This window comes from Capra hircus, assembly GCF_001704415.2.
Source record: "Capra hircus breed San Clemente chromosome X unlocalized genomic scaffold, ASM170441v1, whole genome shotgun sequence".
Lineage (NCBI taxonomy): Eukaryota > Metazoa > Chordata > Mammalia > Artiodactyla > Bovidae > Capra > Capra hircus.
The window spans coordinates 54985264-54999885 of NW_017189516.1; the positions used below are offsets into that span (position 1 = coordinate 54985264).

Below are 14622 nucleotides of genomic sequence, written 5' to 3' on the forward strand. Positions count from 1 at the left end.
ACAGAACTGCCATATGACCCAGCAATCCCACTGCTGGGCATATACACCAAGGAAACCAGAATTGAAAGAGACACGTGTACCCCAATCTTCATTGCAGCAGTGTTTACAATAGCCAGGACATGGAAGCAACCTAGATGTCCATCAGCAGACGAATGGATAAGAAAGCCGTGGTACATATACACAATGGAGTATTACTCAGCCATTTAAAGAATATATTTGAATCAGTTCTAATGAGGTAGATGAAACTGGAGCCTATTATACAGAGTGAAGTAAGCCAGAAAGAAAAACACCAATACAGTATACTAACACATATATATGGAATTTAGAAAGATGGTAACAATAACCCTGTATGTGAGCAAAAGAGACACAGATGTGTAGAACAGTCTTTTGGACTCTGTGGGAGAGGGCGAGGGTGGGATCATATGGGAGAATGGCATTGAAACATGTATGATATCATATATGAAATGAATTGCCAGTCCAGGTTCAATGCATGATATAAGATGCTCGGGGCTGGTGCACTGGGATGACCCAGAGGGATGGTATGGGGAAGGAGGAGGGAGGGGGGTTCAGAATGGGGAACACGTGTACACCTGTGGCAGATTCATGTTGATGTATGGCAAAACCAATACAGTGTTGTAAAGTAATTAGCCTCCAATTAAAATAAATTATATTAAAAAAAAGAATACTGGAGTGGGTTGCCATTTCTTTCTCCAGGATAAAAATACTATTATTCAATACTTTTCTCATCAAAATATTGGGAAACAGTCTTAGTAGGTATTGCCGAGGGTTTAGGCTTCAGTCACATATTTTCAAAGATTTGTCAAATATGTCGTGGTGTTTAAGATGTCTTTATGGACAGCTAGCGTACTTCAGGCTCATCTTGTTTCTTCACTAATGTGTAGTGTTAAATTGTGGTCATATGCTTTCTTAAGGAGCCAATGTTAACCATGGTCAGTGGCTGGACACCCCTCTCCATGCTGCCGCCAAGCAGAACAGTGTGGAAATCATCCACCTGCTGATAGACTATGGGGCTAACCTCAAATGCAGAAACGCCCAGGGCCAGAGCGCACTTGATCTGGCGGCTCCAAAGAGCAGCGTAGAGCAGGCCCTCCTGCTCCGGGAAGGTAAGGAAGGGCTGGGCATCCACTTCTCCTCCACAACCACATGTACTCTCTCTCCTTCCTGCGTCCCTGTAGACTCTCTTACCTATTTCCTTTTCCTTTTTTAATTGGGAGTGGCACGTGGGAGGGAGGGGGCAAGTTCTAGCATGGCCAGATGGGATTTTGTCACTTAGAACAAAGGGACATTTTCATACACCTGGTATGTGGCTTTGTGCATTAACAAGAAACGAGAGAAATTTGTTTTCACCTTAAAAAGGTGGAATTGCCCTGTGTATCCTGGCATAAGCACATGATTGAGCAGACTGCTTTGAAATACTTGAAGGCAATTTAGGGGAAATGAGAAAAATTTGAGTTAGATATGGTCAAGTGGACACAGAGTGTGTCTTTCAGAAACTGGACTAAATGGTGAAGTTGTTTGCCTATCCTCCAGCTCAGGGAGTCGGTGAATCTGTGCTCCCCATTGCCCCACGCCCATACCCACTGTGGGCTAATGAATCTCCAGATGCCGGAGGAGGGAAGGCGGGCCTCTACAAAGCTTGATATCCCAGATTCTACAGAGAACCATGCTGTGCCCCTATAAAAAGAGAACACGATCTGAGCCTCTCCCGAGCATTTGTATGCTCAGGAGACCATTAAAGTAATAGTAATTATTCAACTTTCCATATGTCAGACAAAGAAACATTGATGCATCTCACTGAATTCTCAAAACATTAAAGCTGTGAGAACTTTATGGTAACTTGTGCTTTAACCCAGCTTCAAATAGAAAAAAGAGGAGCACAAAGAGATGGGCTTTCAGAAGGTCACACAGCTACTAAAATGTAGGACTAGGATGCTAACTAAAAACTAAGATTCTAACTTGCACTCTTATTATTTCTATTATTGGAGTATTATAGATTTTTGGCTTTCTTGGTGAGTCAGCTGGTAAAGAACCCACTTGCCAATGCAGGAGACACAGGAGGCTTGGGTTCGATCCCTGGGTCAGGAAGATTCCCTGGAGAAGGAAATAGCAACCTGCTCCAGTATGCTTGCCTGGAAAATTCCATGGACAGAGGAGCCTGGTGGGCTATAGTCCATGGGGTCACAAAGAGTCAGACATGACTGAGCACATACACATATTGTTAATTTACAATGTCATGTTAGTTTCAGGTATATAGCAAAATGATTCTATATATATGATTTATATATGTATAAATATAGATTGAGTTCAGTCACTCAGTCGTGTCCAGCTCTTTGCGACCCCATGAATTGCAGCACCCCAGGCCTCCCTGTCCATCACCAACTCCCGGAGTTCACCCAAACCCACGCCCATCGAGTCAGTGATGCTTTCCAGCTATCTCATCCTCTGTCGTCCCCTTCTCCTGCCTCCAATCCCTCCCAGCATCAGAGTCTTTTCCAACGAGTCAACTCTTCGCATGAGGTGGTCAAAGTCCTGATAGATAATAGATATATATGGGCTTCCCAGGTGGTACTAGTGGTAAAGAACCCACCAGCCAGTGCAGGAGATGTAAGAGACATGGGTTTGATCCCTGGGTAGGGAAGATCCCCTGGAGGAGGGCTTTGCAACCCACTCCGGTATTCTTGCCTAGAGAATCTCATGGACAGAGGAGCATGGCGGGCTACCATCCAAAGGGTTGCAAAGAGTTGGATGTGACTGAAGTGACTTAGCACACATGTATATGTATATTCTTTTTCAGATTCTTTTCCCTTATTGGTTATTATAAAATATTGTGGGATCACTGCGATACAGTACGTCCTTATTGTTTCTCTTGTTTTATATATACTAGTATGTATCTATTAACCCCACAGTACTAATTTATCCCTCCCTTCCTTCCCCTTTGGTAACCATATTTCCAGTGTGCACTCTTAATGTTTTGATGCCACAATCCTGAATCTTCTGAAACAGTTTCTAATGGGGAAGAGTTTAATCTCACTCACCAGATCCGTTTTGTGAAACTACCCCCATGTCTTGTATACCTTATACCTTCCAAGTGGGAGGCTTGCGTCTATAGTTTTAGTGCTGCTTAAGCTTCATGGTGCTTACAGATCACCTGGAAATCTCCTTAAAATGCAGATTCTGATTTGGGAACTCTGGGGTGGGGCCCCAAACTCTGTATGGCCACCAGCTCCCAGATGGTGCTGATGCTACCAGTCTGAGGCACACTTTCAGTAAAACGGGTCTACATTATTTCCAGTAGTGTGTGTCCTTAATGGTTGTTCTTTGATGTGAGTCTCTACTAACACCTCCCAGTTTGGAAATACCGGGGACTTAACAACTATTAGCTAAGAATATGGTTTCTAGCCACTGCCACATTTCCTGTTTCCTTCCATCAAAGATGTTTCCAGGTCCAAGATTTGTATTTCTTCTAAACAAGTTCCTCTGCCTTCCATCTTCAGAAATACAGCTGCTCACTCTAGAAGACTGAATACCAGCTACGTCAGAGGTCATTCTGAGGAGCTTTAGTTGTGTGACAGGAGAGACACTTTGCATTCTAGCTTCCTAAGGTCTTGACTAAGGGCGATAGTCTGCTCCTCCAGGTATCTTTCAGGCACATGGGTGCTCTTTGGCATTATCAATCCAAGTGTTATCTGGCTCTCAGCCCATGAAGTCACCGTTTCTCATGGGGTGCAAGACGCTGTGACAGTAGGATTTTCTTGGAAAGCTTCGTGTAGTCCAGTAATTACATAGATCTACTTGCAGCAGTCTTTGTTGATACAGTAAGGAAAGGAAATAACAGGGCGTTACAAATGCCCCTGCATGCCGAGGATCCCAGCCAAATGCTCATTCAGCCTGTTCGACCATGTTTTTGACCCTGGTTAATTTGCGTTCCTTCGGGACTGAAAGCCACAGGCACGACAACTCTTTGAGACCTCACAAGACTGAGGTGCAGGCTATAACTGGGTCTAAGTGGGTGGTGTCCTTTCTCCAGATCCTCTGTTGAGCTGGGATCCTTGTCAGAATGAAGGTCCCCCCTCTGAGTGTGAGTGGGGACCCAGCCAGCACCACCACAGGGGGCAGCTCAAGTCAGGAGGTCCCTGAGGCCTGACTGTCAGGCCCTGCACGTCTCCTACCACCTCCTCTGTGACCGTGTGTTTTGATTCCTCCCACAGGCCCACCTGCTCTTTCCCAGCTGTGCCGCCTGTGTGTCCGGAAGTGCTTGGGTCGCAACTGTCACAAGATCATCCACAAACTATACCTGCCGGACCCATTGGAAAAATTCCTCCTATACCAGTAGTCTCCACCATCTATAGGAAGATACTTGGAAATAAATAGGTTGTTGCCTGCTGTACCCAGGGTGCTTAGTGTAGACGCGCAACAGCTAGATCCTGGTATCTTCACATGAGCTAAACTAGTTAGAGCATAACACTGATGAACTGGAGTACGTGGGGAATGGAGACCCCTGATTAGCATTCTTTTTAACCAAGGTGCAATCAGAAACCTTTTCATTTTTATTTCTCACTAAGAAATTTAAAAAAAATTGTGAGGTAGAATGAAACTAGTAGGCAGTTTTTCAAGATTCATGATTCTCAATTATCTAATGGTTACCATTCTGCTTAGCATGTAGACACGTAAATCGGGGTGGATAAGATTATGATGAATATAAGTCTTCCAAGATAGATTTTTGATTCAGTTATTCCCTCCCTCCCCTTTGTTTCCTTTCATGAATAAATCTCTGCTAAAATTTTATTTCCTTGTGTTTTATTTTATATATAAAAAAGCCAAATATTTAAAACATCACAGTTAATTGAAACTTGCAGTTATCGAAGTCCTGGTTGATGTTGATTATACATGGGAATGATAATATTTTGAATGTATTAGGCTGGCCAAAAAGTTCATTTGGGTTTTCCCAGACAACGTTATAAAAACTCGAACAAACTTTTTGGCCAATTCACTATTAGGTTAAATACAGTTCATTATTAAAATTAATTTCACTTCTTTTTAAATGTGACTACAGTCCAATTTTAAATTATACATGTGGTTAACATTACATTTCTGTTGATACTGTTCTAGACTTTTTCTGATTTTCATGACTCGGATATCAAATAAGTACTCATAGTTAACTGTTTGGGGGATAAAGATTAAATTCTTATTTCATATCAATTTAAAAACAAATACTGGTTTTCAGAAAATGTTAAAACATTTCAAATGATGGTATAAAATACTAGAATAAAATGTTCATGAATATACATGAAAGGGGAGCTCTTTTCTAAGGATACTGTCAAACTTTAAAGAAAAATACTGATAAATTAAAATACATATCATATGCAGGAATTGGAGGCTTTCTGTCTTCAGAGTGTTTGCCAGAGTGCCTGTTTTGATGTGCTTGCATCTTGCTGAATGTCTAAAGTCTGTGTTAAGCCTCAGGATATCCTAGGATGTTCAGTCTGTCTGTGGCCACAAGGAACTTGACAATCCTGTTGTTGCGTCCACTTTCGGAAATTTTCTACCATGAATTTCATGAATCGTTTGTATGAACCTCCCAAATCTGGTAAGTGTGTGTCTGTGTGTGTAGGGGGCGCTCTGCTCCTAAACTGAATCCCAAGAGATCACTCACCCAAACTCATCCTTCTGCGTCCAGAATGGTTGTGGAACAAGTCCAGATCCCTGCATGTTGGTGGTATTGTGATATGGTTTATGATTGGGCACAAGATAGTCTTTATTCTTTTTTTTTTTCCACGAAATAGTCTTTGCATCCCTTTGAGCCCTGAGATGAATCATCTAGTTTATATGAGATTATGTGGCTTGTTTTTAGGGGTTCTGACCACTAATATAGATTATTTCGTTTTTTTCAGAGGATGTGGAATGTTTTATTCCCAAAGTGGCATGATTTCTTGCCATTTCAATCCTACCTGAAGTACTCTGCAGTAACTTCTCCATTCACTCATGCATTTTTTACTCAGCATCTATTATGTGCCAGACACAGTTTGAGGCTATGAGAAAGAAAGATGGATGAGGTCCTTGCCCTTGAAAAGCTTATGTGTCAGTGGAAGCAACAGGGTATAAGCATACACATGTCATCATGACAGGAAATGATAAAAATAAAGGAAATTGCGATGATGAGAGCCACTCTTTTAAGTAAGTTGATTAGGCAAGGTCCCTGGCTGGGTGACTGAATTTTGAAAGTATTCATGTGTGTATCTAATATTTATTATTTAGTTTTTGCTATTAAGGTTTTAGTGACTGTTTTCAGTGTACTTTTAGTACATCTTGACAGGGTTTTTTTGTTTGTGTCTTTGCTTGATTTAATGTAGCAATCCTATTACAAAAGTATTTTTTTAATTGAAGTATAGTTGATTTACAGTGTCGTGTTTGTTTCTGATGAACAGCAGAGTGACCCAGTTATATATAGCCCTTGTTTTCTACTTTCTTTTCCATTATGCTTTACTACAGGATGTTGAATACAGTTCCCTGTGCTATACAGTGGGTCCTTGTTTATCTATTTTATCTATAGTAGTTTGTATCTGCTAATCCCAAACTCCTACTTTATCTGTGCCCCCTCTTTGGTAAACCATAAGTTTGTTCTCTATGCCTATGAGTCTGTTTCTGTTTTGTAAGTAAGTTCATTTGTCACATTTTAGATTCCACATTTAAGTAATATCATGGTATTTGTCTTTCTCTGCTTAGTATGATAATCTGTAGGCCCATTGATGTGGCTGCAAATGGCATTATTTCATTGTTTTTTGTGACTGAGTAATATTCAATTGTGTATGTATACCACATCTTTGTTATACATTTATCTGTTGATGGATATTTGGGTTGCTTCCATGTCTTGGCTGTTGTGAATACTACTGCTGTGAACACAGGGATACATGTGTATTTTCAGATTAGAGTTTGCTTCAGATGTGTGCCCAGGAGTGGCATTTCTGGATCATATGGCAACTCTAGTTTTAGTTTTTTAAGGAACCTACATACTGTTCTCCATGGTGGTGGCACTAATGTACATTCCCACCAACAGTGGAGTGGGGGTTCCCTTTTCTCCACGCCCTCTCCAGCATTTGTTTTTTGTAGATTTTTTTGATGATGGCCATTCTGACTTGTGTGAGGTGGTACCTATTATAGTTGTGATTTGCATTTCTCTAACAATTAGTGATGTTGAGCATCTTTTCATGTGCCTGTTGACTGTGTATGTATTCTTTGGAGAAATGTCTATTTAGGATTTAGGTGTTCTGCTTGTTTTTTGATTGGGTTGTTTGTAGTTTTTGGTGTTGAGCTGCATGAGCTGTTTGTATATTTTGGAAATTAAGCCCTTGTCAATTGGATCGTTTGTGATTATTTTTTCCCAGTCTATAGGTTGTTTTTTCATTTTGTTTATGGTTTCCTTTGCTATGCAAAAGCTTATAAAATGGCAACCCACTCCAGTGTTCTTGCCTGGAGAATCCCAGGGACGGCAGAGCCTGGTGGGCTGCCATCTATGGAATCGCACACAGAGTCGGACACAACTGAAGCGATTTAGCAGCAGCAGCAGCAGCAGGAGGTCTCATTTGCTTCTTTTTGTTACAAATGTGTTTTTTGATTCCTGTTCTCCCCACAAACTATTTTTGTAATGATTTTCTAAGTTTCAAACTGTTTGAAACTATCCTTTAAAATGGTGGTTTCATATTTCTTAGCTATTTCCATGTTGTTGGATATTTATTTATTTCTAATGTCTTGCTATTATAAATAATATGATTGTCAACTTCATTTTAATAAATCTTAAAACAGTTGAAGTATTTCTTAGATTTTCAGAAGTGGTATTTCCCAAGAAAACTATTTAAAATAATAATATAAAATACTTTAAAATACCTACATAAAGAATCATTTTAAGGGAAAATTATTTTCATAACCAAACAAATACCACATATTATCTGTTCAAATGCCATCTGTCTCTCTACAGAGATATCTGATATATTCATCTGTATACCATGTGCCTATCATCTGTCTATCCATCCATCATTTATCTGACTGTATCCATCATCTGCCCTGACACATTATTTTAAAAACTAAGCTTGCATGTGTCACTTGAAGATGCAAACCTCAACTCTCTGAAAAGCCCGTAAATTATTTAAAAGGTTGGGTACATCATGCAACATCTCTAAGTTTTTGTTCATATTTTATTAAGGAACCGTTTCTCCCAAAGTAATTCTTTTCCCTGATATTTCTAATATTGCCATGTCAAAAAAACCTGAGGTTTAAAGATAATTCTTTTTTCAGTAACACTGCTCATTGCTGAGACGATTTTATGTGCTTCCCACATAGAGAACAGCTGACCCTTCAGAGACAGTGCCTGAAGTTGTCATGGTGAAGGCTGAATCATTGTCAGGGAAGGGCACTCCGTGCACTGGAGGACCTCTCATTTACTCCAATCCCAAATCCTTGCCAGGGGCTACTTGCATGGACATTTGCATGTGAAATATCAGTACATCATCTTTAGCAGAGTCTGTACCAGGACGAAGGCAGGGGTCAGACAGGGTCACGGTCACAATAGCAGCTTCATCTTTTAACATGAGTGTAACCTGTAGAAAATGATATACTACGTTTTAGTTTTCATTAATTAATTTCCTCTCCTGCCATCGTTATGTCTTGAAAATCTTTCAACTTGCAAAAAACTTGCAAGAATAATACAATGAATATTTGTCCGTCACTTCAGTTTGTCAGTTGATAAGATTTGCCACATTTGCTTATGCCTTTTTGTACGTATATATGAACATATGTATGTATATGTGTATATATATATATACATATTTGTATGTGTGTATACACACATATATAAGTAGGCCCATGAACAATGAATACCTATACACATATTTTTTTTAAATGAACCCTTTGTGAGTAAACTGTGAGTTTTATAATTCTTCACCAGGGCTATGATTAGGAGGAGGTGAGTGAGGCAAAAAATTTAAGGGGGCACCGAAAAATGTTATCAGAAAAATCGTGCAGTATTAACAAAATTCAAATGTTAAGGGAAAAAGGTCCCCAATGACCAAAATATCAAACATTTTAATAAAGACAGGCTGTGGTTTGTTTTACAAACCTGCATAACAGTGTAATGAAAACAATGTTCCCAATCAGCCCAAGGTCCTGGGACATGGGGCTGCTGGGTTTATGAGGAATGACAGTGGCTTGTGAACAGAATGGGCAGTGCTGACTTTACATATACTCAAGCAGTTTGACCACAGAGCTTATGTTAACTTTTTCTTTAAAAAAAAAAAAAATATTAGGCTGCCCCAGGTTTTAGTTGTGGCATGTGGGATCTTAGTTCCCTGACCAGAAATCAAACTTGGGCTCCCTACATTGGGAGGACAGAGTCTTAACTACTGGACCCCAAGGAAGTCCCAAGTGTTTCTATTTGGTGCAAAATATGTACATAGGGACACAGGTTTCTCCCCTTGGATCACACTTCCACAAGGCTCTGCACTGAGTACTTCAAGTAAGCATGTCCTAAGAACACAGCTTCTTTGACATAAGCGTGGGCGATGCAGTGATCACACGCAGGAAGCTTGACATTGATGCACTTGGAGTATCCGATATACATCTATATTTAAATTTCTGTAGTTGTAGCACTGATGTCTTTTATGCCTTATCCTCCCTAATCAGGATCCAATCAAGGATCATCACATTTACTGATCAAGTCTCTTCATTCTCCTGTCGTTTAGAAAGCCTCCCCCACCACTTCTGGGTTTTATGCCACCCCACTGGCATTTTTGAAGAGTTCAACCTCATTGTTATGAAGACTCTCAGTTTTGATTTGCCTGATTGTTTGCTCAAGAATACTGCATTATGCCAGATTTTCAAAAAAACACATCCTTGTTTGAATCTTACTGCACTGATCTATGGAGTAAGATTGAGTGATAGCTTTCTAAAGTAACAAAAGCAGCCAGCTCAGTGTGCAGAGCCAATTAGGCGGACACAACTAAGACAGGACTTTTTTCAGGAAAAGCAGATCACTCCAAATGACCAGAGGAGAGATGCACCTTTTAGGCTTTAAAGGTTTTGTACTTGAAAACTTGCCGGCTGGAATGACAAGAGGTTTCAGCTCTGGGGCCGACTTTGACTGATTGAAGGTGACTTCCAAGTCTCCCCAAGGTGTCAGGAGGAGTCTTGGAATCCCATGAGTGATGTCAGCCACAGATCTATAGGTGAGGGGTGGGGCAGAGTCAGTGGCCAATATTAAGTCTGCGTTTGATAAAGAATGATTATGGCCTTACTGCTGATACAGGCCATAATTCTTTTTTCTTACCTAACCTGGGCTGAGTTTCCTGAACATGCAGACAGACACAGAGACCAACTCAAATCTGGTAGATTGTTTTGCTCTTGCGGCTTCTTGTAAGCCAAGCTGTTTCTCTTTAATGAAAGCTCATATACATGTAGTTCAACTTTATCCACATGTGGATCCTTAAAAATACATCAACTTCCCTCGTAATATTTTTCTAATTCCTGACTAGAACTGTTGTTAAATAGTTTAAAAACAAAACAACAAACAGTTCCCATCTTCCAGTGTCCACAGGTGTTGATCAGCATTATGAGAAGATAAAATGGTGATTAATTCCTTCCCAGATGCTAAGGCAACAACCTTCAAATCTTCTTTATTGTCGTTTTGGACAATCAAGTTAACTTTGAACACAGAGAAACCTTATCTTCTTGGAATTTAATGAAAAGTAAATAAAGAAGCTTTACTATGAAGATTTTGCTCAGAGAATCAGATGCTTTCCAGCTCTCCTGCTGCACTGTTTAACTCCTTGACAGCCAGTCTACATTGGGAGTAAATTTCTCCCTTTGCCAAATACAAGGTTCATTTTTCTTCAGATCTTTCCTGATACAATAGTGAACAATGCATATACGCTTATGGCATTCTCAGTTAATTCTACAAATAGAGCTGGAGGGCAATTTCAGTTCAGTTCGGTTCAGTAGTTCAATTGTGTCCAACTCTTTGTGACCCCATAAACAGCAGCACGCCAGGCCTCCCTGTCCATCACCAACTCCCGGAGTTCACTCAGACTCATGTCCATTGAGTCAGCGATGCCATCCAGCCATCTCATCCTCTGTCATCCCCTTCTCCTGCCCTCAAATCTTTCCTAGCATCAGGGTCTTTTCCAATGAGTCAGCTCTTCGCATCAGGTGGCCTAAGTATTGGAGTTTCAGCTTCAACATCAGTCCTTCCAAAGAACATCCAGGACTGATCTCCTTTAGGATGGACTGATTGGATCTCCTTGCAGTCCAAGGGACTCTAAAGAGTCTTCTCCAACACCATAGTTCAAAAGTACCAATTCTTCGGTGCTCAGCTTTCTTTATAGTCCAACTCTCACATCCATACATGACTAATGGAAAAACCATAGCCTTGACTAGACTTACCGTTGTTGACGAAGTAATGTCTCTGCTTTCTAATATGCTTTCTAGGTTGGTCATAATTTTCCTTCTAAAGAGTAAGTGTCTTTTAATTTCATGGCTGCAATCACCATCTGTAGTGATTTTGGAGCCCCCCCCCCAAAAAAAAAGTCAGCCACTGTTTCCCCATCTACTTGCCATGAAGTGATGGGACTGGATGACATGATCTTAGTTTTCTGAATGTTGAGCTTTAAGCCAACTTTTTCACTCTCCTCTTTCACTTTCATCAAGAAGCTCTTTGGTTCTTCTTCACTTTCTGCCATAGGGTGGTGTCATCCACATATCTGAGGTTATTGATAATATTTCTCCCGGCAGTCTTGATTCCAGCTTGTGCTTCATCCAGCCCAGCATTTTGCATGAGGTATTCTGCATATAAGTTAAATAAGCAGGGTGACAATATACAGCCTTGACGTACTCCTTTTCCTATTTGGAACCAGTCTGTAGTTCCATGTCCAGTTCTAACTGTTGCTTCCTGACTTGCAAACAGGTTTCTCAAGAGTCAGGTCAGGTGGTCTGGTATTCCCATCTCTTTGAGAATTGTCCAGTTTGTTACGAGCCACACAGTCAAAGGCTTTGGCATAGTCAATAAAGCAGAAATAGATGTTTTTTTCTGGAATTCTCTTGCTTTTTCCATGATCCAGCAGATGTTGGCAATTTGATCTCTGGTTCCTCTGCCTTTTCTAAAACCAGCTTGAACATTTGGAAGTTCACTGTTCATGTATTGCTAAAGCCTGGCTTGGAGAATTTTGAGCATTACTTTACTAGTGTGTGAGATGAGTGCAATTGTGTGGTAGTGTGAGCATTCTTTGGCATTGCCTTTCTTTGGGATTGGAATGAAAACTGACCTTTTCCAGTCCTGTGGCCACTGCTGAGTTTTCCAAATTTGCTGACATATTGAGTGCAGCACTTTCTCAGCATCATCTTTTAGGATTTGAAATAGCTCCACTGGAATTCCATCACCTCCACTAGCTTTGTTCGTAGTGATGCTTTCTAAGGCCCACTTGACTTCATTTTCCAGGATGTCTGGATCTAGGTGAGTGGCAATTTGGCAGTATTTAAATTTTAAGTGAACTGATTAATAATTGTAGATTCATATGCATTTTCCAGAAATAATACAGAAAGGGCTCCTATAGCTTGGCCCAGTTTCCCCCAATGATAACTTTGTGCAAAACTGTAGTACAATATCACAACCAGGAAATTAACATTGAGACCATCCATTGATCTCATTCGGGATTCTCATTTGACTTGTACCCACTCCTGTGTGTTTTAGTTCTGTAGAAAAGATCACATGTGTATGAGCACACTCTTAGGAATCTCGCCTCTGGAAATAATTGCATATTGTCACTGAGCCAAATTTGGGTCCACTCAGTGTGGTAAAGTCTATTGACACTGCGTTGTGATGAAGGAACATATAGCATTTATTACAGAATACCAAGCAAGGAGAATGGGCAGCTCATGCTCAAATGACCCAAACTCTCCAATGGCCTTCAGGGGAGGGGTTTTAAAGGCAGTGTGAGTGAGGGAGCTGCAGGTTGTGTGATGAGCTTGCGCACAGTTCTTGGATTGGTTGGCATCATGATGACGTTTCAAGCATCATCAACCTTTGGGTTTTGACCAGTCTGAGGTCTACGTGCTTGTGGTCATCAGTTTTCATCTGGGTGGTCTGCTTCCTGTAAAAACAACTTATGCATGTGTGTCAGACCTTTGTATCTTTTAGGGAACTGAGAGTTCAGTTAGTTTGCTATGTGGCAGATTTATAGTCTAAATTGTTACCATTTCCCCAGCCTAACAGCTACTCTTTGTTTCTAGTCTTCACATTTGCTACTTGCTAATTCATATTGGGGAGGCCTGGGAAAGTAAAGCAAAAAGCCTTTTACTTAAAGACAGGGACACAGAGGCTTGTGTTGGGCTCCAGTTCCCCCTTTTTCTTTAATAGTCCTCTGTCTTGAGGGGCACAGGTTCAGGACAAGAAAGGGAATATACTTTCAAATAGAGAGGTTAATCATAAACCTGGGGAACAGAGTTTAAGGGGGACTCAGTTTCAATATGTGCATGAAGCCATATGTAGAAATATATGAAGTGCAGTATTTTTGCAGTAGTAAAAGAAAATGGTAACACTCTGCCTCCATCATTAGGGGAATAATGAAATATTTTTGGTGTGAAATACTTAAGGAATGCTCTGCTGTAGTGAATAAAGAAAAGGACAGAGCCATTGAGTTATTCTGCTGAAATGAAAAGATCCCCAAGACAAAATAAGTATAAAAAGTGTTTGTGTTAATATAATTACAATCATGTGGAAAAGGTACAGCAATAAATGTGTATCCCCATGTATGCAGGAAAATGCATTTTAAAATATGCAGGACATTCCTCACACTGTAAACAGTGGCTCCCACATCGGTCAACTGAGGCTTGGTGAATCTGAAACAGTAAGGCTGTATCTTTGACATTAAAAATAATTGGTGATCACTGCACAAGCAGACTATGCTTGAGACTAACTCAGAGCCTTCCCGAATGGGGAAGGAAAGTCCCTTTCTACTTGGAGAGGGAATGGGAATCCAGGGGTGGCCATCAGCCTGAGCCAGCACCCAAGGGTATGGGGAAGCTGGGTGTATTTGAAAAGACACGGACAAAACCCCAAATGTTTTGTAAAGGCAAACGGGGAAAACTTCACACAGTAAAACTTTTTATATCTAATCATTGAAAGGTAGCAGCTCACCTCCAGGCCCCCTTGCTGCCCAGCAATCCATTTTTCCCCCAATAGCAACCCTGAATTATTTATTTAGAAGTTAAAATATAATGTGTGGAGGAGGGTGAGCAGGACACTTCGTGCAACCCGTGCAGTCAGAAGGTAGAAACTAGAGGTTCTTTCCAAACGTGCATTTTTGTAACATATAGACACATTTTCCCATAAACTCCCAGAAAAATTGAAACCACATGTGCAGATGGTCAGGGCGTGCTGTGTAAGTTGCTGTGCAAGCAATTCAGCAGGGCTGCAGCAAAACCAGCTTTCTCAGCTCCTGGGTTCTGGGGCTTGTCTCAACAGCAAGAAACCCCCAAACAACAAGTGGATCCAGCAGGCAAACAATGTTGCAGCAGGCTAGCGGTCTCCCCCCACCCTGTTCCCTGGGCTCTCCCAAAGTT

The 14622-nt window shown here is 40.8% G+C and overlaps 1 protein-coding gene across 7 annotated transcripts in view; it reads left to right on the forward strand.

The window, feature by feature from the left end:
* The window catches only part of ASB11 (ankyrin repeat and SOCS box containing 11), a 31845-nt gene extending 27039 nt beyond the window's left edge, over window positions 1-4806 (forward strand). For all 7 annotated transcript variants that reach the window (XM_018043800.1, XM_013976670.2, XM_018043801.1 and 4 more), the window contains 2 exons: window positions 933-1124; window positions 4230-4806. In XM_018043800.1, the coding sequence (XP_017899289.1) occupies window positions 933-1124; window positions 4230-4354 (317 nt within the window). In that variant the 3' untranslated portion in view covers window positions 4355-4806. The remainder of the gene's footprint in view (window positions 1-932; window positions 1125-4229) is intronic.
* Window positions 4807-14622: the final 9816 nt, after the last annotated feature.